We start from the raw sequence: 26,104 nt of genomic DNA, 5'->3' as shown, positions 1-26,104 counted from the left end.
GGACCTCCCTAATTGCTGGTCCAATGAGAGCAGTGGAATTTGTCAGCTGACCCAGCTGGTCAGCCGACACCCTTCTAACTGCTATTTAAACTCTGCCTCTCTGCTCGCGCGCGTGTAAGTCTGAATCTTGGTGGACTATCAGTCCCAGCCACACCAGTACTGTCATGCAATGTATCTAGTGCGGGGGCCGCCTCTGATGCGGATTCCGCCGCACTGCCTATGCGGCACGCGGCGTTTTTTCCGCGTTGTGACGCCATGCTGGACGCGGAAACAGCCGCCTCACCTCGAGAGATGGCGGCTTTTCCGCGTTTCCTTACAGTACCCCCCCCCCCCGAGGAGTGGACTCCGGACAACTCCCACCAGGTTTCTCGGGGTGTAAGGCATGAAACACCCTTTTTAATTCGTCTGCATGCATGCGCGTCCCCGGTACCCATTGCCTCTCCTCAATGCCATACCCTTTCCAGTGCACGAGGTATTGTACCAAGTTTTGTACAGAGCGTGAATCTAGAATCTTCTCCACCTCATATTCGTGTTGGGCATCTACCAAGACAGGAGGAGGAGGAGTGGGACCCACCTGGACTGCTGGCTTAAGAAGGGACACGTAGAAAGACCTCACCCCCCGCATGTTAGAGGGAAGATCAACGGTGTAAGTAACATCATTGACTTTCCTGACAACCGGGAATGGACCCACAAACCTGGGACCAAGCTTATTCGAAGGTTGTCTTAGGGTCAAGTGACGTGTGGACACCCAGACCAAGTCTCCTGGTCGGAACTTCCACTCCAGCGACCGTCTTTTGTCAGCTTGACCCTTCTGACTCAAAAAGGCCTTCTCCAGGTTACTTCTAACCGTCCCCCAAAGGTCCTTCAATGACTTTTGCCAGGCCTCCAGGGCTGGGAAAGGAGTGGAGGCTATAGGTAATGGGGAAAATTTGGGTGATCTCCCCGTCACCACCTGAAAGGGAGAGAATCCGGAGGACGAATTTTTTAAATTATTCTGGGCAAATTCTGCGAAGGGCAGGAATCTGACCCAATCGTCCTGCGCCTCTGCCACATAACACCTTAAAAATTGCTCTAAAGACTGATTTATTCTCTCAGTCTGGCCGTTGGTCTGTGGGTGATAGCCCGATGAAAAAGATAGCTTTATGCCCATGAGGTGGCAAAAAGCTTTCCAAAACCGTGAGACGAATTGGACTCCCCTGTCTGAAACTATGTCTTCGGGAATGCCATGTAAACGGAAGACATGAGTGATAAACAACTCGGCCAATTCCTAAGCCGAGGGGAGTCCTTTCAAAGGCACAAAGTGGGCCATCTTACTAAAACGGTCGACTATCACCCAAATGACCGCCATACCTTCAGACCTGGGAAGCTCGCCCACAAAATCCATGGACAGGTGGGTCCACGGCTCATTCGGGGTGGGCAAAGGCTGCAACGTACCGACAGGTGCCAGCCGGGAGGGTTTACTCTTGGCACATATCAAACACTCTTTTACGTATTCCTTACAATCCGCTGCCAAGGAAGGCCACCAGGCGCATCTGGCTATCAAATCCTGTGTCCTGGATGCCCCAGGATGCCCTGCGTTCTTATGTGCATGAAACATCTCAAGAACCTGCAGGCGAAAAGGCAGAGGAACAAACAGGACCCCTGCGGGCTTCCCTTCTGGAATGTCTTGCTGAAAGGGAGCCAATGTCTCCCTCCAATCCTCCCAAGTTTCAGTGGCTGCCAGTATTAATTTCTGGGGAATAATGGTCTCTGGAATGGAGGGCTGTGCTGTCTCTGACTCAAAACATCTGGATAGAGCATCCGCCTTAACATTCTTGCTCCCTGGGGTGTACGTAATAATGAAAGTAAACCTGGAGAAGAACAACGACCATCGAGCCTGGCGAGGGCTCAACCTCTTAGCCCCCTCGATGTACTCTAGGTTTTTGTGATCGGTGTAAACCGTGATGGTATGTTCAGCTCCCTCTAACCAGTGTCGCCATTCCTCGAAAGCCAATTTGATGGCCAAGAGCTCCCTGTTTCCAATATCGTAATTCCTCTCTGCAGGGGAGAACCTGCGAGAGAAATACGCACACGGGTGCATTCTACCCTGCAAGCCTGACCGCTGTGACAGCACAGCCCCCACCCCAACCTCCGAGGCATCTACCTCCACAATGAATGGGAAAGAGGCATCCACATGTCTGAGGATGGGTGCTGAACAGAATAGGCCCTTCAGGGTGGCAAAAGCATGTAAAGCCTCAGGAGACCAGTGAGTGGTATCCGCCCCCTTCTTAGTGAGGCAGGTAAGGGGAGCAATGACAGTGGAGTACCCCTTTATAAACCGTCTATAGTAGTTGGCGAAGCCAAGAAAGCGCTGAAGGGATTTCAACCCAACCGGCTGTGGCCACTCCAGAACAGCGGAGACCTTGGCAGGATCCATAGACAGGCCTGTGGTGGAAATTATGTACCCCAAGAACGCAACAGATGTTACTTCGAAGATGCACTTCTCAAGCTTTGCGTATAACGAGTTCTGCCTTAACTGATTTAACACAAACCTCACATGGTTTCTATGTTCAGTGAGGTTGTTGGAGAAGATAAGAATATCATCAAGATAAACTAGTACAAATTTCCCCAACACCTCCCGGAATACCTCGTTAATGAGTTCCTGAAAAACGGCCGGAGCATTACATAACCCGAAGGGCATCACCAGGTACTCATAATGCCCGTCTGGTGTATTAAAGGCCGTCTTCCACTCATCGCCCCTTCTTATACGTATCAGATTGTACGCGCCCCGCAAATCTAGCTTAGAAAAAATCTTAGCGTCAGTAACCTGAGTGAACAAATTATCTATCAGTGGCAACGGATAGCGATTCTTTATAGTAATCTTGTTGAGACCGCGATAATCGATGCAGGGTCGCAAGCCTCCGTCTTTCTTTTTGACAAAAAAGAACCCTGCTCCAGCAGGTGACCGGGACGGGCGAATGAAACCCTTGGCCAAATTTTCACGGATGTACTCCTGCATGGCCAATTTTTCGGGCCCTGACAGATTGTACAAGTGACCCCGGGGGGGAACACAACCTGAACGGAGATCAATGGGACAATCGAAAGGACGATGTGGGGGCAATTTATCAGCTGCCTTGGGACAGAACACATCGGAAAATTCAGAATACTGATCTGGTACCCCTTCCACCTGAAATCTGGTTTGCCCCAAGGTCAACTTCCCCAAACACCGCTGAAAACAACGAGGTGACCAAGTGGTTAACTGACCCGTGGCCCAGTCTATTTGAGGTGAATGAAGTTGCAACCACGGCATGCCTAGGATAATAGTTGAGGTAGACATGTGCAATACAAAAAACGATAATTGTTCCCCATGCAGTGCCCCTATGGTGACCTTCACCTCCGGGGTCTGTGACAGAGCATGATTCCGTTGTAGAGGGGAATCGTCTACTGCCGTGACCTGAATGGGGGGTGTCACAGGAGTGAGCGGAATACCCAACTCCTGAGCAAACTTAAAGTTCATAAAATTGGCCGCTGAGCCTGAGTCAATAAAAGCCTCAGTGGCCACAGATTTCTTCTCCCATGTAACTGTACAAGGGAGAAGCAATTTCTTTTCTTTAAGGGGTGCAAGTGGCGTGCCTAGGGTGTCACCCCCCACTACTCCTAGGCAAATTCGTTCCCCGACTTGTTCGGGCAGTTGATCCATCATTCTCCGCCTTCGCTCCACCTGGGTCAATTTCGAACAACCAATCTGCATTGGTTCGGGTGGAGGCAAGGCCGGAGGAGATGAGACAGACGGAGGTGGCGTTACTAAGGGTGCAGCGGAGGGTGCCACATATGATGTTACCCTGGCACGGTGACTGCCCCGAATCTGCCTCTGATGGCGTAATCGACGGTCGACTCGAATGGCCGATGTGATGGCCTCATCGACTGTCCTGGGCTCGGGCAAGGTTAGCATTAAATCGGAGACCTCCTCTGACAACCCAGACAAGACGTAATCCATGAGGGCAAAATTATCCAATCTGGCCGTGACTGACCATCTGCGAAATTCAGCCGCGTAATCCTCGACTGAACCCCTGTCTTGCCGCAAAAGTTTGAGCTTTCGCTCAGAGGTTGCCGCAAGATCAGGGTCGTCGTAAATTACGGCCATGGCCTTAAAGAATTCCTCTACCGAGGTCAGAGCAGTATCGGTAGGAGGCAGGTTGTATGCCCATGACTGGGAGTCACCAGTCAGTAAAGTTTTAATAAAGGTGACCCGTTGGGTCTCAGTCCCCGAGGATCGGGGTCTCAACTCGAAGTACGATAACACTCTACTCTGAAAATTCCGGAAGTCAGACTTGTGGCCGGAAAATTTATCTGGTACGGGCATACGTATGTCAGCACTAGGAGGGGATCGCACTGAATCAACTGACGTCTGGAGGGTTCGCACAGAGCCTGATAGGACATCAATCATAGTCTTGTGGCTACCCAGCACTTGGTTGATGTTTTCCACCGAAGTGGCAAGTGCGCCCAGACGGTCAGTGTGTGCGTCCATTTGCATTTTTTGGTCTGGCGTTCTGTAACGATTGGTGGGCGCAGAGAGTATCTGATTACCGGTGATCTGCAGTATCGCCGGAAATACAGATATATACCAGATTATAAGTGATCTGCAGTCTCACCGATAATCCGATATACAAACTAACCTCTGTTCGCCTGAGTAGAGTGTAGTGTTTTGGTGTAACAGTAACACTAGGAGGCCTAGGCCTCAGTGCAGCAAGGAGAACTGCACGGATTCCTTCCGCAGACCTGAGCTCTCCAAGACGGGAGGAGTCAGACTGACAGTAGGAAGGAAAGTCCGAGAGTGACACTCAGGAAGAAGTGTCACTAACAGGACTGGGAACCGCCTCCAATCGTGAGGTCGGTTCTAGAGGTCAGACAAGCCAGGTCGTACACACACGGACAGATAAAGTACAAATACAGTAGGCAAAGGCGGAGTCAAAGTACAGGCAGGGTTCGACAACGGGGTATCAGATATATCGGGGTACAAAATCAGGAGGCAGAAACAGAGTCTAGGAACGAGCCGAGGTTCGGCAACAGAGTATCAGAAATATCGAGGTACAAGGTCAGAGTTCAGGAGGATAGTCGAGGCAGGCAAAAGTCATAACATATAATCACAATCAAACTAGTACTTTAGCTATCAAATGTCTAGCTAAGTGTAGGATTACAGCTCCAGCTGGTCCCGGCACACTTCAGGATCTGACTACGGATCTGGGTGCTCCCACGTATGTGATCGCACGCCAGACAAAGAGCAAGTGAACAACCAGCAGTATATATACTCTAGGACCTTTCCAGGACCTCCCTAATTGCTGGTCCAATGAGAGCAGTGGAATTTGTCAGCTGACCCAGCTGGTCAGCCGACACCCTTCTAACTGCTATTTAAACTCTGCCTCTCTGCTCGCGCGCGTGTAAGTCTGAATCTTGGTGGACTATCAGTCCCAGCCACACCAGTACTGTCATGCAATGTATCTAGTGCGGGGGCCGCCTCTGATGCGGATTCCGCCGCACTGCCTATGCGGCACGCGGCGTTTTTTCCGCGTTGTGACGCCATGCTGGACGCGGAAACAGCCGCCTCACCTCGAGAGATGGCGGCTTTTCCGCGTTTCCTTACACATATACTTAGGATTATTCAGAAACATAGACCGTTCCAATGACTCCACAAAAATGTTAGCTATCGAGGGAGCTGCCGGCGAACCCATGCTTGCACCCTGGCGTTGTATGTAAAATTGGTCATGGAACCTAAAATAATTTGATTTAAGAACCAATTCCAAAATGTCGATAATGTTTGGTTTGGGTCTGCTTTAACCGCTTCCTACAACATTCATTAAATGGTACTATTTTTCTATCCACTTTTCTTCAGAACATTTTGGCCATATAGTTGTATATTAAAGCCGTGATGTTATTTTCATTGATCTGTAATGAGAATTTTATGTGTGTTTCCTTTCCTTTTGTTTTTACGGTACTCTTGACATATGTAATATTAAGTGAATTTCACAAGCAGCGAAACCTTTAGTGTGGATTTAATAAAAAAAAATAAAAGAATAGAATATTAAATTAGATATACAATGTTTTGGTTTTAAAATTGAAAAAGCATATCTTAACTGGGATGAAAAATTGAACTTTTACTTACCTGGGGCAAGTTCTAGATAATGAGAACCCAAGAATTCACAAGACTGGGGGGAAAAGTTCAGATTTACTTACCTGGGGCTCTTTCTAGCAACTGGCAGTCTACCAGATCCCTCACTGTGCTTCCAATCCACTCCAGTGTGTTGCTGTCCATGCCCGAGAGCTTGCCATGCATCCAGGGGCGTAACTAGAAATTACTGGGGCCCCTTGCGAAACTTTGCTGCGAAACTATAATGCACAGTTTAGTAAACGCATATTGACGCGGCTGCGTCATCAGCGTGATCCTGTGTGCGGTCACCATAGTGACAGCACAGCCCAGTCCGCCTATTATCCACGTAACCGTGGAAGTACTGTGTTAGAATTAGCAAGGGCTACGTTTAGATATGGACATCTAGTGGTGAAACAAAAATATAGCAATAGAAATGCATGGAAGATGAATAAACAGGTAAGATAGTGATATCTTGAGGGGGAAAGGAAGGCATAGCAATAGAACTAAAATAAGGGTAGTATAAAGATTGTAGATTAGACATAAACAATTTCCAGAGTATTATCACAGTTCCACATTGTTACAAACCAACCCCTCAAAAAAGATATCTAACCATACAATACAGTAGGGTCACATGAATTATTTACAGCAATCTATATGGAAACAGGAAACAATATAATTCAGTTCATATTACAGGGTAACAATAAAAATATGAAAAGATGATCAAACATCAACAGTGAAGTCTATGAAAAGGTACTGTATATATGCATTTAAGTATGTATGCAAAAGCCCCAATCGTCCAGAGAATGTATGCACAAAGGCATGGAGCAATTGGTAAACAATATATACAGTGGGTTGCAAAAGTATTCGGCCCCCTTGAAGTTTTCCACATTTTGTCATATTACTGCCACAAACATGAATCAATTTTATTGGAATTCCACGTGAAAGACCAATACAAAGTGGTGTACATGTGAGAAGTGGAACGAAAATCATACATGATTCCAAACATTTAAAAAAAAAATAACTGCAAAGTGGGGTGTGCGTAATTATTCAGCCCCCTGAGTCAATACTTTGTAGAACCACCTTTTGCTGCAATTACAGCTACCAGTCTTTTAGGGTATGTCTCTACCAGCTTTGCACATCTAGAGACTGAAATCCTAGCCCATTCTTCTTTGCAAAACAGCTCCAGCTCAGTCAGATTAGATGGACAGCGTTTGTGAACAGCAGTTTTCAGATCTTGCCACAGATTCTCGATTGGATATAGATCTGGACTTTGACTGGGTCATTCTAACACATGAATATGTTTTGTTTTATACCATTGCAGTGTTGCCCTGGCTTTATGTTTAGGGTCGGTGTCCTGCTGGAAGGTGAACCTCTGCCCAGTCTCAAGTCTTTTGCAGACTCCAAGAGGTTTTCTTCCAAGATTGCCCTCTATTTGGCTCCATCCATCTTCCCATCAACTCTGACCAGCTTCCCTGTCCCTGCTGAAGAGAAGCACCCCCAGAGCATGATGCTGCCACCACCATATTTGACAGTGGGGATGGTGTGATGAGAGTGATGTGCAGTGTTAGTTTTCCACCACACATAGCGTTTTGCATTTTGGCGAAAAAGTTCCATGTTGGTCTCATCTGACCAGAGCACCTTCTTCCACATGTTTGCTGTGTCCCCCACATGGCTTGTGGCAAACTGCAAACTGGACTTCTTATGCTTTAATGTTAACAAAGGCTTTCTTCTTGCCACTCTTCCATAAAGGCCAACTTTGTGCAGTGCATGACTAATAGTTGTCCTATGGACAGATTCCCTCACCTGAGATGTAGATCTCTGCAGCTCGTCCAGAGTCACCATGGGCCTCTTGACTGCATTTCTGATCAGCGCTCTCCTTGTTCGGCCTGTGAGTTTAGGTGGATGGCCTTGTCTTGGTAGGTTTACAGTTGTGCCATACTCCTTCCATTTCTGAATGATCGCTTGAACAGTGGTCCGTGGGATGTTAAAGGCTTTGGAAATCTTTTTATAGCCTAAGCATGCATTACATTTCTCAATAACTTTATCCCTGACCTGTCTGGTGTGTTCTTTGGACTTCATGGTGTTGTTGATCCCAATATTCTCTTAGACAACCTCTGAGGCCATCACAGAGAAGCTGTATTTGTGCTGACATTAGATTACACACAGGTGGACTCTATTTAGTCAATAGCACTCATCAGGCAATGTCTATGGGCAACTGACTGCACTCAGACCAAAGGGGGCTGAATAATTACGCACACCCCACTTTGCACTTATTTATTTGTAAAAAATGTTTGGAATCATGTATGATTTTCGTTCCACTTCTCACGTGTACACCACTTTGTATTGGTCTTTCACATGGAATTCCAATAAAATTGATTCATGTTTGTGGCAGTAATATGACAAAATGTGGAAAACTTCAAGGGGGCCGAATACTTTTGCAACCCACTGTATATATACCGTATACACTCGCATACAAGCCGAATTTTTGACCCCAAAAAAGTGGCCCAAAAGTGGGGGTTTCGGCTTGTATGCGAGTCATCTTCACCCAGGTGCTGCTTCCATGCCCTCCATTGTTTCTGTGCCCCCTCCTTTGCAACATCGTGAATATGACACAGTGATAGCATGATTGCTGACCTGCTGGTGGCTTCGGTGGAGCGGAGAGAGAAGCTGCATCATGGGCAATGATGACCTGCTGTGGCCTCGTTAGATCGGAGAGAACAGAGGCGTCATGAGCTATGCCAGGGATCCCCTTGCCTCTCTGTCCACCGTCATGTGCACTGCTGGGGATCCCCTTCTATCCCACACTCTGTGTCTGCGTCAGTGCCAGGCATTCCCTTGCCTATCTGTCCTGCTTGCCGTGTCACAAATCTATGACGCCATCTAGTGGCGCCTTAAAACACAACCTGCAGGACAGAGCAGCAAGGAAATGCCCTACACTGAAGCAGACACAGCGAGCAAAATGCAACGGGATCCCCGGCAATGCACCTTACACGGAACAGAGGCGCAAGGGGATCCCTGGCATAGTACATGACGGTGCTGCTCTCTCTGCTATAACGAACCCACCAGCAGATCAGCATTGTCCCTGATGCCCAGGAGAGCACGTGATGTGGAACCGAGAGGCAAAAGGATCCCCAGAAAAGCACATGGTGCCGCTGCTCTCTCTGCTCTACTAAAGCCACCAGCAGATCAGCATTGTTCCTGATGCCGCTGCTCCACTCCACTGAAGCCACCAGAAGATCCGCATTGCATGTGACGCCACTGCTCTCTCCTCTCCACCAAATCCACCAGCAGGTCAGCAGTCATATTATCACTGTGCCTTTCTCATGATGTTCCACAGGAGGGGGGTCCACGGATACAGCTGGGGGCTATAGGGCCAGCCAGGGTGCCCCACTGGGAAACTCCGATCACAACCTAATCCATTTGATCCCCACCTACACGAGGCTCCTGGAGACCGCTAAGCCTACTGTCAAGTCTGTCAAGAAGTGGACAGATGAGGCCAAGCTGGAGCTGCAGGCGTGCTTTGACTGCACGGACTGGTCATCCTTGGAGGCACCCACCCTTGATGAATGGTCAGAGAATGTCACCTCCTACATCAGTTTCTGTGAAGAAATTTGCATCCCTTCTAAGACCTTCAAGGCCTACCCCAATAACAAGCCCTGGTTCAACAATAAGCTGCGCCAGCTTCGAAAACGCAAGGATAAGGCGCACAAGTCTGGCTCCCAAGAAGAGTTTAAGGAGGCCAGGTATGCCCTGAAACGGGAACTGCACGCTGCAAAGAGAGCCTACTCTGACAAGCTTGGACTCCGTCTCCAATCCAACAACTCGAGGGAGGTATGGCAAGGCCTCAGAGCGGTCACTAACAACCCCCCCCCCCCTCAACTGGTGACCCCGAGCACTCAGCTGGCCGAGGAACTGAACGTTGAACGAGTTCTACTGTAGGTTCGAGCAACAGCCCAAACAGCTCGGGGCCCCGGGGTCGGGGACGACAGCGGCACCCTCCTCACTGAGAGACCAAGACTGATCTGCACCGGTTGCAGTTCAAGAAGCAGAAGTCCTCATGCTGCTTCGCAAGCTCAACCCCAGGAAGGCTTCAGGCCCGGATGGAGTGTCATCGAACTGCCTAAGAACCTGTGCGGACCATTTGGCTCTGGTGCTCACCACTCTATTCAGAAACTTGCTAGCGGAAGGTACAGTCCCCTCCTGTTTCAAGAGGTCCACAATAATATCGGTCCCAAAAAAGCCAGGCAGCACAGACCTCAACAACTTTAGACCTGTGGCTTTAACACCTACCATTATGGTTCTAGAATGGCTAGTCCTCGCTCACCTGAAACGCACCACTGATGCACTGCTTGACCCACTCCAATTTGCATACAGGGCCAACAGGTCCATAGAGGACGCCATAAACATCAGCCTGGCATACATCATGGAGCCGGCCTGGCTCCTATGCCAGAATCCTGTTCCTGGACTTCAGTTCAGCCTTCAACACGATCTGCCCAGACACCCTGGTCGACAACCTGGCGCAGCTCGGTGTTGACCCCACACTTCGCGCATGGGTCAAGAGCTTCCTTTCAGACAGGACACAACAGGTCAAGCTCGGAAACTGCTCCTCCAGCGTGAGAACTACCAATACAGGGGCACGTCAAGGGTGTGTACTGTCCCCGCTTCTATTCTCTATGTACACCAATAACTGCACTTCCGCCTCAGACTCCGTCAAGGTCATCAAGTTTGCCGAAGTTCTCATCGGCGAAAACGGAGAGCGGGAATACCGGGGGGAGATAGGGAGAATATGCGAGTGGTGCAAGAACAGCAACCTAGTCCTCAACTCAGCAAAGACTGTTGAGCTGATTGTTGATTTCAGAAGGAACCCTCCCACTCACCCACCAGTCTACATAGGCGAGACCGAAGTCTCCAGAGTATCATTGGTCCGGTTCCTTGGTATAACCTTATCCACTGATCTAAGGTGGGAACAGAACACCATCAAAATCCAGAAGAAGGCATAGCAGAGGCTTTTTTTCCTGCGCCAACTTAAAAAATTTGGTATGCCTCGGGAGCTGCTGACCAGCTTCTACACCGCTACTACGGAGTCCATACTTTGCTCCTCGGTTATCGTCTGGTACGCCCGCGCAACGGCCAGCGACAGACATAAACTGCAAAGAATCATTAATGAGGCGGAAAGGATCATCGGATTGCCCCTGCCACCTCTCAATCTCCTCCACGCGGCTAGGATGAGGAAGAGGGCCACCAGGATTTCCTGCGACCCCGCCCACCCTGGCAGCCGCTTTTTTGAGCCCCTCCCATCCGGCCGCCGCTTCCGAACTATCCCAACCAAGACCACTAGGCACAGGAACTCTTTCTTCCCCCAGGCAGTTCTGCTGCTCAACAACTCTGACCCCTGACTCTTCCGTCCTAGTCTGCAACCAGCATACTTGCCTTAGTGGCTCTTCTGCCTTCTCTTCTGCATCTCTAACACACAACATCACAATAGATGTCATCGTACTGTTATGCTGCCAGTTTGTGGAACTGTAGCTGCAAATGTATTGTAAATGCTGTCAGTATGTGTAATTGTCGCCGTATATATGTAAAATGTACAACTGTACAACTGTCATTACGTACTTGCCCAAGCCATGTGTACCACAAGCAATTCCGAGTACGGCACCACCGTACTTGGCGAAAAAATCCATCTTGTATCTTGTATCTTGTCTGCATACTGCAGACATGAAGGGAGGGGAGCTGCCCCATACTGGAGGGAACATCGGGCTATGGGAAGGAAAGCTGCCGAATACTGGGGGAACATTTGGCTATTTATATTGGGGAGAGGGATGCCTCACACTGGGGGCACATCTGGCATTTTTATTGTGAAGGGGCTACATGAGGAGGGGGGTCCTTTTCAAAGAGGAATCTTGGTGACTTCATCTTCAAGTAGGAGTCAGTTGATTCATTTTGAATTCACATTCACAAAGACGCTATAAGACCAAAACAACAGATGCATTGAGGATGTTACAATCTTCACAGATATGTCACTTGAAACGTGCACAGGATGTCATCACAGCAAATCCACCCTAAACCAAATGGCACTCCAAACTTTATAGATGCGAAAATGTACATAAAAACATATACAATAGTCAGGTCTCCTTACCTCCAAAACGTTCACTATATTATAAGAAAAGTTAGGAGTATGTTCAAATCATTGGAGTTCAAAATATTCATGAATTCTCCAAAGATATCCTGTGTGCCCTGTCATAGTATGAAGACGTCGTCTATAAGGCGATGATATACGGTTATTAGTGCTTGGTAAGTAGACACAAACCATTGACAAACCGCCTCTACATATTTATTTTTCTAATATTCTATGTCCTCAAGGTAAGGAGACCTGACTATTGTATATGTTTTATGTACATTTTCACATCTATACACTTTGGAGTACTGCAACTACTCTAAGGGGAAATCCCTTTTTCTTGTATTTAGGCAATATATGTTTTGGGTCATTTAACCTGTTTTCCCTTTTATAAACCTATTCCTAGATATAGGGTGGCATTCAGAGTATATGTTTGAAATGCATTCAAGGCTTTAGCTTGAGTCTAATTAAAAAGTGGTAATCCACAGCCACAGATAAAGTTAGTGTAAGGATGTTTGTTTACTGAGTGGTCCATTCACAACTCCAAAGCTCTATTTAAGTGAATCAAGCTGGTGATCACTAAAGGTAGCCATACACTGGTCGATTTGCTATCAGATCGACCAACAGATAGATCCCTCTCTGAGCGAATTTGATCAGAGAGGGATCGTATGGCTGCCTTTACTGCAAACAGATTGCGAATCGATTTCAGCATGAGACGGATCACAATCTGTGATGGTGGTGGTGCTGCCGCTGACCCCCCCGCCCTCATACATTACCTGCTCCGCCGGCGCGACTCCCCCGGTCTCCGCTGTCTTCTTCTCCGCGCTGGTCTCTGGGTCCGGCAGGCTTCACTTCTTCCTGTCTGGGGGAAGTTTAAACAGTAAAGCGCCCTCTACTGTTTAAACTTCCTGCCGGGACAGGAAGAAGTGAAGCCTGCCGGACCCAGAGACCAGCGCGGAGAAGAAGACAGCGGAGACCGGGGGAGTCGCGCCGGCGGAGCAGGTCATGTATTGCGTCGGGCATTCGAACTCCGCTATGGACACACTCCCGACCCGCCAGTGATCGAGAATAATCTTCCGCACGGACGGATCGACGGGAACAATTGATTTCGGACGGAAATCGATCGTTCTGTCAGTGTTTGCGCAACGATTCCACAGCAGATTCAATCACAGTGATCGAATCTGCTGTATATCGTCGGCAAAATCGTTAGGTGTATGGGCCCCTTAAGTCAGAAGTAGGCAATGAAAGCTCTGATATCCCCAAAGTAATCAGACTACCCACTTTTAAATACAACGAAGATAAAGGTTTGAAGTATTTAACCACTTATTGCAGCGGAGGCAGTATATCTATGCCCCGCTGGTGGCTATTATTGGTTCCAGGGGCATAGATCTACATTACATCTAGTGGCCAAATAGTAAATTACACTCGAATACAGTACATTATATGCAAATACTTTCCTTTCCCATTAAACTAACCCCTTAGCTCCCACTCTCCCATAGTTACCAAAATAAAATATTTGTATTACATTAAATTACATTAAAAAAATTTTTACATAAATACCGTATATACTCTAATACAAAATTGACCTCGTATATAAGTCGACTCAAAAATTCAACCCTCTTAAGCTGGAATTTTTTTATTGACTCAAGTACAAGTCTACCCAGCAAAGTTAATGGCTGCACTTGGGGATCAGGAGGGGTTAATGACTGAACTGCATACAGTATTTCAGCCATTAACCCCTCCTGTCCCTTAAGTGCAGCTAATACCTCCTCCAGGCTCCCAAATGCTGCAATTATTCACTCCCTTTTATACAGGCCAGTATTTCCCCCCTTACTCAGTGTGCTCAGTGTTGCCCGTGACTTGTGTATAAGGGCTTGTAATTAGTGACGGATGCAAAATGGAAAAATGACACCTTTATTTCCAAATAAAATATTGTCATTATACATTGTACTAGGGACATCATTTACACAAATACACGTTGTCATAACTGGGACAAATAGGCAAATAAAATGTGTGGCTTTTATCCACAGCAGCATGTTTTATTTTAAAAAACTATAATGACCGAAAACTGAGAAATAATGATTTTTTTCCATTTTCTTCTCATTCCTGTTAATATACATTCATACTAAAGTAATTTTTAGCAAAATGTACAACCCAAAGAAAGCCCAATTGGTGACGAAAAAAAAACAAGCTATAGATAATTTTGTTGTGATAAGTATTGATAAAGTTATTGGCGAATGAAAGGGAGGAGTGTTGAAAGGTGATAATTGCTCTGGTACACAAGGGAAAACCCCCCTCAGTGGTAAACTGGTTAAAGAACATAACAATCTAAGATGGGGCAGATCACCCACCTCTTTACACATAGGCCCCCAAATCTCGGGGCCCATCTACATCATTAGCAGTTCTGAGCAGTGCACAATGCCTGGTCCCACTGCTGCCTGTAACAGGGTTCAATTAACAATATATGTGAATGGGACCACACCCCAAGCGTGTCAAAATGTTGCCAGCTGGCTTTGTTCCTTGCACAACATTGCATTTCTCACACTGTGAAAGAGAGCATTATTATGAACAGGAATTCTGCTGTGAGGCTCTGGCTAAGGGGTGGTACAGAGCTTTGCATTACATTTAGGCCTGCTTCACACTCACAAAACGCAATCGCAATCACCTCTTGAATGCGATTTAGCAGTGCAAATTTTTGGTGATTTTTTTTTTTTTTCTGCCGATTCCATCTTGTGATTTTCAATCAAAAGAAGGAGAGGTACTTATCCGTTAGCCGGGCACATCTGGCAGGTGGCGCTAATTACTATTCCCCCTCCAGGCCGCCATGGATAGTAGGGAAAGATGTAACTCTGGTGGAGTTTTGTCGCCACCTGCCGGATGCGCCCGGCTAATGGATAAGTACCGAAGGAGATTTGTGATTGCCGCCAAAATGCTGCATGCAGCATGTTTGAGACTTATGCAAATCGCAAACGCTGCAGTGAGAATGATCCCATAGGGACACATTAATGAAACACTCCTCAGAAGTGGCAGAGTTTGAACCAGCCCTCACTGGGAACAGATCATTAGCACCTGTGGCCCATTTGCAATTCACTTTTTCTCCTGAGTTTTCTCCTAGGAGATATTTTTTTTCAACTCCTATTTAAAATAACTTTTGAGCATTTTACATTTAAGGAAGAACAAGCAAGTAGGAGGCAATGTCCATCAAAATTATTTTGAGTGTTTTCTTGCTTGCTGGTGGCTTAAAAGGCATTTCATTTACAAGTTGTGAAAATATCACTTAGGAGAAAACTCAGGAGAAAAAGTAAATTGCATACAGGCCTGTGTGTCCAAAACTGATCAAGTCTATGGTGCAGAGAACTGCAATTTGCAAACACTGAAGCACTGCTATGTGTAAGCAGTGTTTATCCTTTTCCATGGAGCCATGCTATTTTTACTGCACTGCAGATCTGCCATTTAGTATTTTGTGGCTAAAAACTAAAATAAAAAACTAAAAGTTCTAATCCAATAAAATAGATAAAACTCATTTCCAGGTGTGGTCATAGCCAGTCATAGAAATACAAACTATTGTTTTTAAATTCTTTTTGACATATGTTCCATTTTAAATATTTTGCTTTTTTTGTAATTATATCCTGTTTTCATTTTAGGCATGGCCATAGAAGACACGGTTTCAGCAAAACTTGTCTATGACTCCTGGATAGAAAGTAACACCGTTAAATAAAAGCAAATAGTATAGTCACTGGTATAAACATCTCATAGCACTTCCAATAAACTGTTTTTCTATGCATTTGTTACACTATTATTATGTTTATTATTCCTACAGACATACCAATTGCTCTGCTGCATGTATTAAACATCATTAGCACTTTACTGTCTAATTCAATGTAATTTTAGTTGTAATAAGCCAGTACAATGTGCACCAACCTCTTATCTATTTGTTATTATTCAATAAACTATTTGTAGTTATTTTGTGCACATGACAAAGGTAATTGGAAATGATTGCAGCGTAACAATAATTGTACTGATGAACAATACATTATTTTATGAAATCATTATTTGGTGTTTTGTCAGTTACATAATTAAATACGATCTGTTTGTTAAAATTATAATGATTTACGGTTTAGTATATTTTTATATTTTATTCACATTGATGCTTACGATTGTATTGTCACTTCAGGGGCTTGATTCACAAAGCCGTGACAACTCTTATCACAGTTGCGCTAGCGTTTTGCGCGCTATACTGCGCGTAACAATTTTCACACGCAATCGCATTTTTCATGCGAAAGTTTGCGATTGCGCGTGAAACCCGTTACGCACGTTGTAGCGCACGCAAACCGCTAGCGCGACCATGATAAGAGTCATCACGGCTTTGTGAATCAAGCCCCATGTACCAATGATGCCACTGCTGACACAACTTTTTGAATAGCACCTGATTCATATTACCCCTCCCCCCCCCCCCAACCCCATACCTTTACCTTGAGATGGTTATATTGATTTATCCATTCCCTACTCAAAATGCCCACTGCGGGCGGTCTTGCAGGCTTTCCCCAGCTGCCATTGGGCAGCTGTCTCTCCCTGGCCGTGCCTCCGCTACTCCCCCGCCTCCCTGCTCGCTGGCAGAGAATCTCTCGCTCCTTCCAATGTCGTGACCCCAGAGGTCACAAAAGTGAAAGTGAGCCCTAGCATGCCAACGGAGCTGATTTTTTTTTAATAATATACTCAAAATAAATGTGACAGTACAATTTTACCAACTTTTAGGTACTTTTCAATTAAAAACTGCATAAAAGTTGTTTTAAAGAGAACATGAACATTATCTCCTAGGAGATAACTTAGGAGAAAAAGTTAATTGCATATGGGCCAGTGCATCTTTTAGAAAGCGCAACATACAGCATTTTGTTTGGGAAACTACTTGCATTTTAATGCAATTGATAACAGTTGAAACTGAAAGCACACATGAAAACACACAGCTGGATGTGTGAACACATAGGACAGGTTTAAAATAGCCATAATAGACTGCATGCAGCTCTGAAGGCTTCTGTATGAGCACCAAGGTGCTCATGGCTCTGCATTTGCATGTGAAATACTCTGAACTCCAAAGATCTGACACACCGTACCCCCTCCCAGAAGCTCCTCTCATCCTGCAGTGAAGTGAGGGCCTGTCTCTAGAAAGCAATTGGGATCCAGCCACGGGCCCTACATGCCTTCATCACTGGACTTTCAGGGGAGGTGGTAAGGGAAATGGGGAGAGGGTCCACCTGAGTGTTAGCTACACTGGAGAGCAATAATGTCAAACAGTGCCTCAAACTGGCGAATGTATCTCTGTGATAGTTTAAATCTCTTCTCCAGTCACAGATTTATTCTCCTCTCGTTCCAGTGCCAATACACATGACTTTTAAAATGGGGTGCGAGAATCTTGCTGGAGAGTCTCATCAACTGCTGTCTCCTCCTTGTGAGGTACCCTTATCCCAGTGCTAAAGAGGGATTTTCAGCCACAAAATCAAATTCCATTTACCCACTGCTCTGTGTTTAATATGCAGCCTGCAACCCTACCCTGCATTGCAAATACTCCAATCTATTCAGAAATGTTTCTGCTGTAATAAATCTTCTCAGTCAGCCTGGCTCTATTTTTGCCATTACCAACGAGAAGGAAGCTTGTTATCACCCCTCCCACATTCCTGCACATGCCTACGAATATGCTGCCAGGAGATTTGGGCGCAGGATAAAGCCGATTTCCCTGCTCCTGCACAAGTCCCGGTGGCGTTAATTACTATTTGCCCTCCAGATCGAAGTGGATGGTAGGGAATGATGTAATTCAGCTTCCAGCTATTGCTGGTGCCCAGATTACAGTGTTTTTAAAAGTAATTTGCGCTCCTTCTTCTGATAGCGCCCAAATTACTCACTGACCGCTGCTATAGCCGTAATTCCTTTACGGCCTATGGTGACGCCACCTGCGCCCAAATCTCCTGCGCTGTTTTAACAGCGCTCACATTCCTGCTTCTCACTGATTTGCTGAGGGCAGTCCAGAAATCTGACTTATGCAATAAGGGAGGAAATGACATCAGGATTAGCTTCACTCAGAGGGAATCAAGATGGCAAATACCAGGAACAGAATTCTCTGTATTTACTATATAAAATTCGCTGAAATCAAAACATGGACAGTTCAATATGTGAGTAGAACAAATAGCTATCTAATTATATATGTGTTGTTTTTTTCCGGGGATTGTATGGCTATCCCTGCTCCTTTAAGAACGTGGAACCCTTTCCCACTTCTGTGTGCCTCAAAAATTAGGTGGAGGTAATACAATGAGGGTGGCTTATGGTGTTGTCTGGTCACCCAGCTATTAAGGTGGTGACCAAATGTCCACTCTCACTCAGCCCGATGACTTACCTACCTTATTTACTATAAATGTGAAATTGTAGTCAATAAACCACATATAGGTTACAATATTTCATGTTGTTCCAAGACCCATACACATTGCAATCTGATTGTTTAGGGAAGGAATCTTTATGACATTGTGATCAGATTTATGAGTTACCAAGTCATACAAGTGTGTAATTGCTTCTGATAACTTTTACTTAAAGAGGAACTTCAGCCTAAACAAACATACTGTCATTAAGTTACATTAGTTATGTTAATTAAAATAGATAGGTAATATAATCTCTTACCCACCCTGTTTTAAAAGAACATGCAAATGTTTGTGATTTCATGGGGGCAGCCATCTTTTTGGTTGAAAGGAGGTGACAGGGAGCATGTAAACAACGTCCTTATCACCCCTCCCAGTTGCGCGCGCTAGGCAACGAGAACATCAATATCAGAAATCCCATCATACTTTGCACAGCATCAGGGGACAAATGCCCAGGCAGATTTCTTTGATGGGGCGGAGCTTAGGTTCTGAGCAGCTAAAATGAGGCCTGGGTAAGTAAAACTAAGTTCTGATGCTGTGAAACTGTTAAAGAAACACCAAGCCTTTTCAGTGCTGCTGAGTAGATTTTTAGTCTGGAGGTTCACCTCATTTTGACTGCATCTAAAAAGGTTGATGCAGAATTGTGTGGCCTCCTAATGTTTCTGTAATGTATCCTAAATGCTCAAGGCAGCAGGAACGAAGGAGTAAATCCCTTGTGTAAGCACTACCCAAATAGTCAGACCTGGGAAATACATAATTTCCAGAGATTCTCAGAGATACATGAATCTGATGGATGAAGAATCCATCAGCATTTGCTTGAAGCTGAAATATAAGTATTCATTTCGTAAAATCGTAAGTTTTCCAAAGCCAACTATTCTCTGTGGACCACTAGATTGAAAAAGTTATATTGCATGAATGCGCTGTGAATACCAATATTACCTCTGCAGAAAGTTGACTTATCTGACATTTAAATATAGACAAACAAGACAAATAACATTTATCATGCTTTTCTCATGGCAGATTTAAAGAGCCAGAGCTGCAGCCACTAGGATGCACTCTATAGGCAGTAGCAGTTTTAGGGAGTATTGTCCAAGGTCTCCTACTAAATATCTGACGGCTTACTGAACAGGAAAAGCCAAGGTTTGAACCCTGGTCTACCGAGTCAGAGCCCTTAACCATTACACTATTCAGCCAATATATAGCTTTTCTGGGCCACCTAGGACTCTATTATCTGCTATTTTTCAAATACAGTGGCAAAATGACAGTTGTTATTTAAAGCAAACCTGAACTGAAAATTAAAAGTCAAATAAATATACACACGTCATACTCACCACCCGTGTAGTTTACTCATTATTCTTTTTTCCCTCTCATGCATCCTGTTTGTCCACTGTGATCAATGGCATTCTCCATCCTCCATTATTAAATGGTGTTACCCCATAACAGCTCATCAGTTGTCCTTTCAGTTATAACTGACAGCAACTGATATATAACTGACAGCAGCCGATGTGTTTCAGTTCTGACAAAATCTTGTCAGAAATGGAAGCAATCATTATAAAGGTGGCCACTAATGATCCAATCTTACCATTTCTATGTAATAAGGGAACTGCCTTAATTATCCATTCAATATATTCATTCAATTTACCCTTATACTACATAGATTTGGTAAAATTGGATGAAAAAGATTGGATCATTAGTGGCCACCTTAAGAAGAAAATGGTGAGCTTCTGAGGTACGTGTGTTTGTTTTTAATAATTTTTTACTCGGTTCAGGTTCCCTTTAACTCTTCTAGGAAAACTGCCGTTATGCTAGAAATAACAGTCCCTACCATCCTACCCTATGTCATAACTCTGGGAAAAAATCAATAAGGGTGTGTGTACATTGCTGTTTGCATTTCATTAGCATTTGATCTGAGTTTTAGTAGCATTTGGTTTCTGTTTCCTATTATCAAAACAACCAGAGAACGGACCTCAAATGCAGAGGAATAGATCAGACAATGAAAATCCAAACGCCTATTAATACTGTTCCATAAGATTTAATTTCAAGATTTAAATTCTGCAACTGCGTGTCTGCACAGATCTAGTGTGACGAATGGGGAATTATCTCCGTGGTCAGCGCACAAGATGTGCGCTGACACTGCGGAAACCCTCCACAAATGCTTAAATAACAGAACCCAGCTTTGGTGCAATGCACCTGTAGAGAGGAATTCCTACCGGCAGATGGAGCTGTGGAGTGCAGAGGAATAAACCCTCTGCACTGCCACAGATGCCAGTAGAAATTGTACGAAGTGAAGCTATACAGGGCAAGATAGCCTCTCTCTCGAGAGAGAGTGAGCACAGAGACAGAATGTATGTATGTCCAACAATCTAGTCGCCACCGGGCGACGGTGGACACACAACAGAGAAGACCAAGCGAGAACGCAATCGCAAGAATGGCGATTGCTAACAGTGACACAAGACTGAGCAAAGACAGAGCATAGGAAGGATAAAGACAGAACCAATAACAAACTGTAATCCAACATGAAGGAGCAGACAGGACTAGCTACACGCGGTCACCACACGTTAAGCGCAATAGCGACAAAGCGCGTGCCAGGCACGGTCACCACACGAAAAGCGCAACAGTGACAAAACGTACCAACCCTAAATAACACATAAACCTGACAATGACGACAGACAAATAACGCGAACGCTTGCTAATCGGTTGCCTCCCACCAGACAACAGCAAGCGTTCTTGCTGGACAAGACAGACTAAAGGAGTAACCAGTAGCAACCGCAGCTAAGGTTATACTCCAAGACAGACAAAGAAGATCCACCGCCTCTACCGCCAGGGCGAATGCAATCTAGGAACGAAACCAAACGATTTACTGCCGCAGGCGACAGTACAATCGCAGGGACAAGACAAAAAACAGCACAGGAATAAACAGTACAAATAATACAAAGCCTGACTGCACTACAGAGAATGCAAGATGCACTCCCCAATAATTAATTACACTAGAATATATATATATTATAAACAATCAGCAGAGGGGCTGAAACTCAAGGCAAGTCCAGCAGAACCAAACCTTTATGACCAGCAGGGAATTCTGGGAGGAAATGGTATTTATACTGCAAGCCTTCAAAGGAAGCAGATAAACAATTTGCATGACAAGTGGATGCAAATCTCTCACCAGAACAGCACGTTTGAAACTTGCAGAATGAAAACCGGTCTCTTTTCCAGGGACCTGCAGCATATAAACCTGAAAAATGGTCAAAAAGCTGCCTGCCTGTGCAGACAGCAGAGCAGATCATTACATCTAGAAAAACATTTGCGCTTGAAATGAAGCTTTTACCCATGATGGAGTTCTCTTAATGTGACATCAATTTTTAATGAAAGCTCAACTTTACAATTCTCGATTCTTCAGATTTTCTTGTGCCAATGAGTGACAGAGGCATATTATTTTTTATTTCTCATTTCTTCTCCTTATCATAACTCAGAAACATTTCACGTCACTGTAACAGATGACTACATCTGCTCCTAGTCAACAAAGCCACAAACAGCTAATGAGTTTAGATGTTGTTTAATGAATGGACCTTTTTATAACAGCAATTATGTATGCCTTGATTAAAAGGTGACAATAAATGAAGCGTAAATATTTTCACTGGCTTCCGTAGTGTTATGTATAACTGGCTTCCGAAGTGTTATTTAAAGTGGCTCTAAAGTGAAAGACAGCACAGCGTAATGAGATAAAAGTGTAACTATAATACTAATCCTAATTAAGACTTATAGAAAATAGCTGAAGGATGCACCACCAATACGTATGTACTATACAACTGGAAGATTAACACAGGAGTCACCTAGCTCAGGCCACTCAATCTACATACAAGCCAGACTATCATAGAAACATTTGGAGATTTTCGATAATTAACACTTTATTAGCTCTAATAAATTAGCACTGCGTTTTCTCCGTACCTCCATTGGAGGTACACGAAGGAAGCCGGGGCTAAAATGCTGGTGTCACACCCACGCAACATGTTTCGTCCCAGTAAGCACTTTTTCAAACTCCCAGGAGATCGACCTAGCTTAGCAGCCCAGGGAATTAGCATGCGATCTGTTCTTGATCTTGGTGGTTAAATATTTTATGTTCATAATGGAGTTGTACAGGCTCTAAATAGAGGTAATATGCACTTTACATAAGAGGACGCTAGAACAAGGTGTTGCTTGACCGCAGTTACATGGTTACATAGTTATTTGGGTTAAAAAAAGACATACGTCCATCGAGTTCAACCAGAGAACCAGCAGTATATACCAAAATGGAGCGTAACCTCAATCATCACTGTTGTCTGTGGAATTATGTATGCAACTTCGTAAAAGATAGAATAAGAACTCTTGTGCATATTATCCTGTTTGCTCATACACGGCGTGAGGATTGTCATCCAATTATGGACAGTGCTGTTAGGTTTGGCCACCTGCAGCTAGATAGAAAGTTTGTCCCATTGTTGTCCTTTTTAAATTGTTCAGTGTATGGTTGTGGTGCCTTTGTACCTATATGTTTGACTATTAACAGCAGTGAAGCCCATGCATAGCCTTGTATGCTGTTACTGCCCATGGGCATTTAGAGTCAACAGTTATATGTTGCATGTACAATACACCTACCATCAAGTCAGGTGGAGATGGCTTAACAACAATTGTAGTTAGGTTTTGCAGTAGTCAATTATATATATCCAAAATGCAGCATAGGGGACAAGATTCTGAATTCAAAAATCATAAAAAAAAATCCTATGGAAGGGGGCTTTATTGGACTTTCGATCTGCCTAGGTTGCTCTGTGCTGGCCCGAGCTGTATTACAGGGATGTGTGGCGCTGTCTGTGTGTTTTGGTTGTGTGGGACCAGTCCAATTTGGTTTGAGGTTTATTGTGCTTTGGGGACTTTAATGATTTTAGAATTCAGAAACTTGTCCCCTGTGCTGCATTTTGGATATATTTAAGCGACCGTTGCAATAAAGGTTTTGATGCTATATGTGCACCTTAATATACACTTCCAGTCAGGGCCGGTTCTAGACTTTTTGCTGTCTGAGGAAAACTTGTGAGAAGACCCCCCCCCCCCCCACCTGGGTCTTCTACTTCCAGTCTCCCCCCTCAAGATAAAAGATTCGTAATCAGGAAGCACAGTGAACAGCTCTGAAGGTGGAGACCTGTGGAACGCAGCGCTCCATCATCTGGACAGGAAGTGGTAAGTCATTCCCCACTCCCTGCCGCTGCTGATCTTATATCTGGAGGGGGGAGTGCAGAAGGCGGGATCCCAGGTGAGGGAGGGGGGAGGTCTGGTCCCCCTCCCCACTGCTCTGCCCAATACTCCTCCTTCCTGCGCTGCTACCCCTCCTGCTCACGGCGGGGTCCGAGATGCCGCCTGACACGTGATGCTGCCTGAGGAAGTGGCGTCATGGGCGGTCCGCCCCTACTTCCAGTGTATATTATACATTCAATGGGTCATCTTCTTATAGCAAGTTATAACTACCTGCTGTGTCTTTACTCCTCAGAATCCCTACCTTGGCCAGGAACCGTTAAGAAATGCCATGGTGTTTATCTTGTAAGTAAGTATGTTTGTTTATCGCTAACCATCAGGGATCACTCGTTTTATAAGGCTGGTGGTCGAACGTAGCTACTCATAATCTGAAATTAAATTAGATAGCACTTCCCACGGCAAAGGGGGGTTAACTTACCTATGCCACCACCTATAGCTGATCCATTCCTCTCACAGTCCTCATAACGCCACTACTTCCTCCTTTCCGGATTTGAAGGAAGAAGTAGTGGCGTAATGTGGACTGCAAGTGAAATGCATCAGCTATAGGCAGCAGCATAGGTAAGTTAACCCCCCTGCCGCGGACAGCAATATCTAATTAAAATTTTTATTATGAATAGGTGCTTAACTCGTAGCTACTCGTAGTTACCAACACTACTTAATTTCAACATGGACAACTTTGCTTCCAGAGTCTGCCTAGTTCTGCCAATCCTGGAATGCATGATATTTAAAGCAGATCTGTGATGTCATTAAAAAGTATTAAAAGAAACAAACATTTCACCTTCTTCCCTCTTCTCCCCCTGGTCATTTACGTTGCTCTGCGACGCTGTACATTATTTCAAAAAAAGAAATGTATTTTTATGTTCCCTGCCTAAGATGGCCACAGCCCCAGGAAGTAATTCCAGGTCATCACGGCATGTACATACATTGTGCACTTTGTTACACAGCTTTGCACCAGAGCTAATTAGAACTTTGCACATGCTGTAAGCTCTCATGCAATGCTTTGCTGCCGTAATTCGCTTTCTGCAGATGCAGATATGGTCGAAGCATCGCAATGCACTACGAGGCAGCTCTCTCCCTGCTGTCTGTGAGGCACCTCCGCAGCTCTCTCCCTGCTGTCTGTGATGCGCCTCCGCAGCTCTCTCCCTGCTGTCTGGGAGGCTCCTTCGCAGCTCTCTCCCTGCTGTCTGTGAGGCACCTCCGCCGCTCTCTCCCTGCTGTCTGTGAAGCGCCTCCGCAGCTTTCTCCCTGCTGTCTGTGAGGCACCTCCGCAGCTTTCTCCCTTCTGTCTGTGAGGTGCCTCTGCAGCTTTCTCCCTGCTGTCTGTGAGGCGCCTCCGCAGCTTTCTCTCTGCTGTCTGTGCAGCACCTCCGCAGTTCTCTCCCTGCTGTCTGTGAGGCGCCTCCGCAGCTCTCTCCCTGCTGTCTGTGAGGCGCCTCCGCAGCTCTCTCCCTGCTGTCTGTGAGGCGCCTCTGCAGCTCTCTCCCTGCTGTCTGTGCAGCACCTCCGCAGTTCTCTCCCTGCTGTCCATGAGGCTCATCCGCAACTCTCTCCCTGCTGTCTGTGCAGTGCCTCCACAGCTTTCTCCCTGCTGTCTGTGAGGTGACTCCACAGCTTTCTCCCTTCTGTCTGTGAGGTGCCTCTGCAGCTTTCTCCCTGCTTTCTGTGAGGCGCCTCCGCAGCTCTCTCCGAATCAGAATCAGAATCATTTATTTCGTCAAGCATCAGGGGACATGCCCGGAATTGTTTTCGGCACAATACAATACAATGGCTCAGGAAGAGTGCATAGAAGGAGAAAGAAGTACAGAAGAAAGAGAAGGAGGCACAGCAGATATCAGATTCACACAGAACATTGTAAAAACACATCACAATCCTAGTGTATCCCTACGGTGTCCATAGTCAGTTAGTCTTGTACGCTGGTCGGCTGTCCAGCCGTAGCGCCACCGGCCACGCCGCTCGTTGACGCTCGCTTTGATGGCAGAATGTGGAAGGAGTTTAGGAGGTTGACTGCCGAGGGGAAGAACGAGTTCCTATGTCTCGTGGTTTTAGTGGAGATGGCTTGTAGCCTCCGTCCCAAGGGCAGAATGCTGAAGTAGCGGTGGCCTGGGTGTGAGGGGTCATTTGCAATCCTCAATGCCCTGGTTTTTAGTCTTTTGCTGTGTAGTAGGGCAAGTGAGGGGAGGGGGCACC

The 26,104-nt window shown here is 45.6% G+C and overlaps 1 protein-coding gene across 1 annotated transcript in view; it reads left to right on the top strand.

Moving 5' to 3' along the window:
• Nucleotides 1-16,023, top strand: part of CRYM (crystallin mu) — a 166,657-nt gene extending 150,634 nt beyond the window's left edge. The window contains exon 8 of the mRNA XM_068246875.1: nt 15,884-16,023. Coding sequence (XP_068102976.1) covers nt 15,884-15,957 — 74 coding nt within the window. The 3' untranslated portion in view covers nt 15,958-16,023. The remainder of the gene's footprint in view (nt 1-15,883) is intronic.
• Nucleotides 16,024-26,104: the final 10,081 nt, after the last annotated feature.

The sequence above is a fragment of the Hyperolius riggenbachi genome, chromosome 7, assembly GCF_040937935.1.
Source record: "Hyperolius riggenbachi isolate aHypRig1 chromosome 7, aHypRig1.pri, whole genome shotgun sequence".
NCBI classification, from domain to species: Eukaryota; Metazoa; Chordata; class Amphibia; order Anura; family Hyperoliidae; genus Hyperolius; species Hyperolius riggenbachi.
This window is presented reverse-complemented; position numbering and strand designations above follow the sequence as displayed.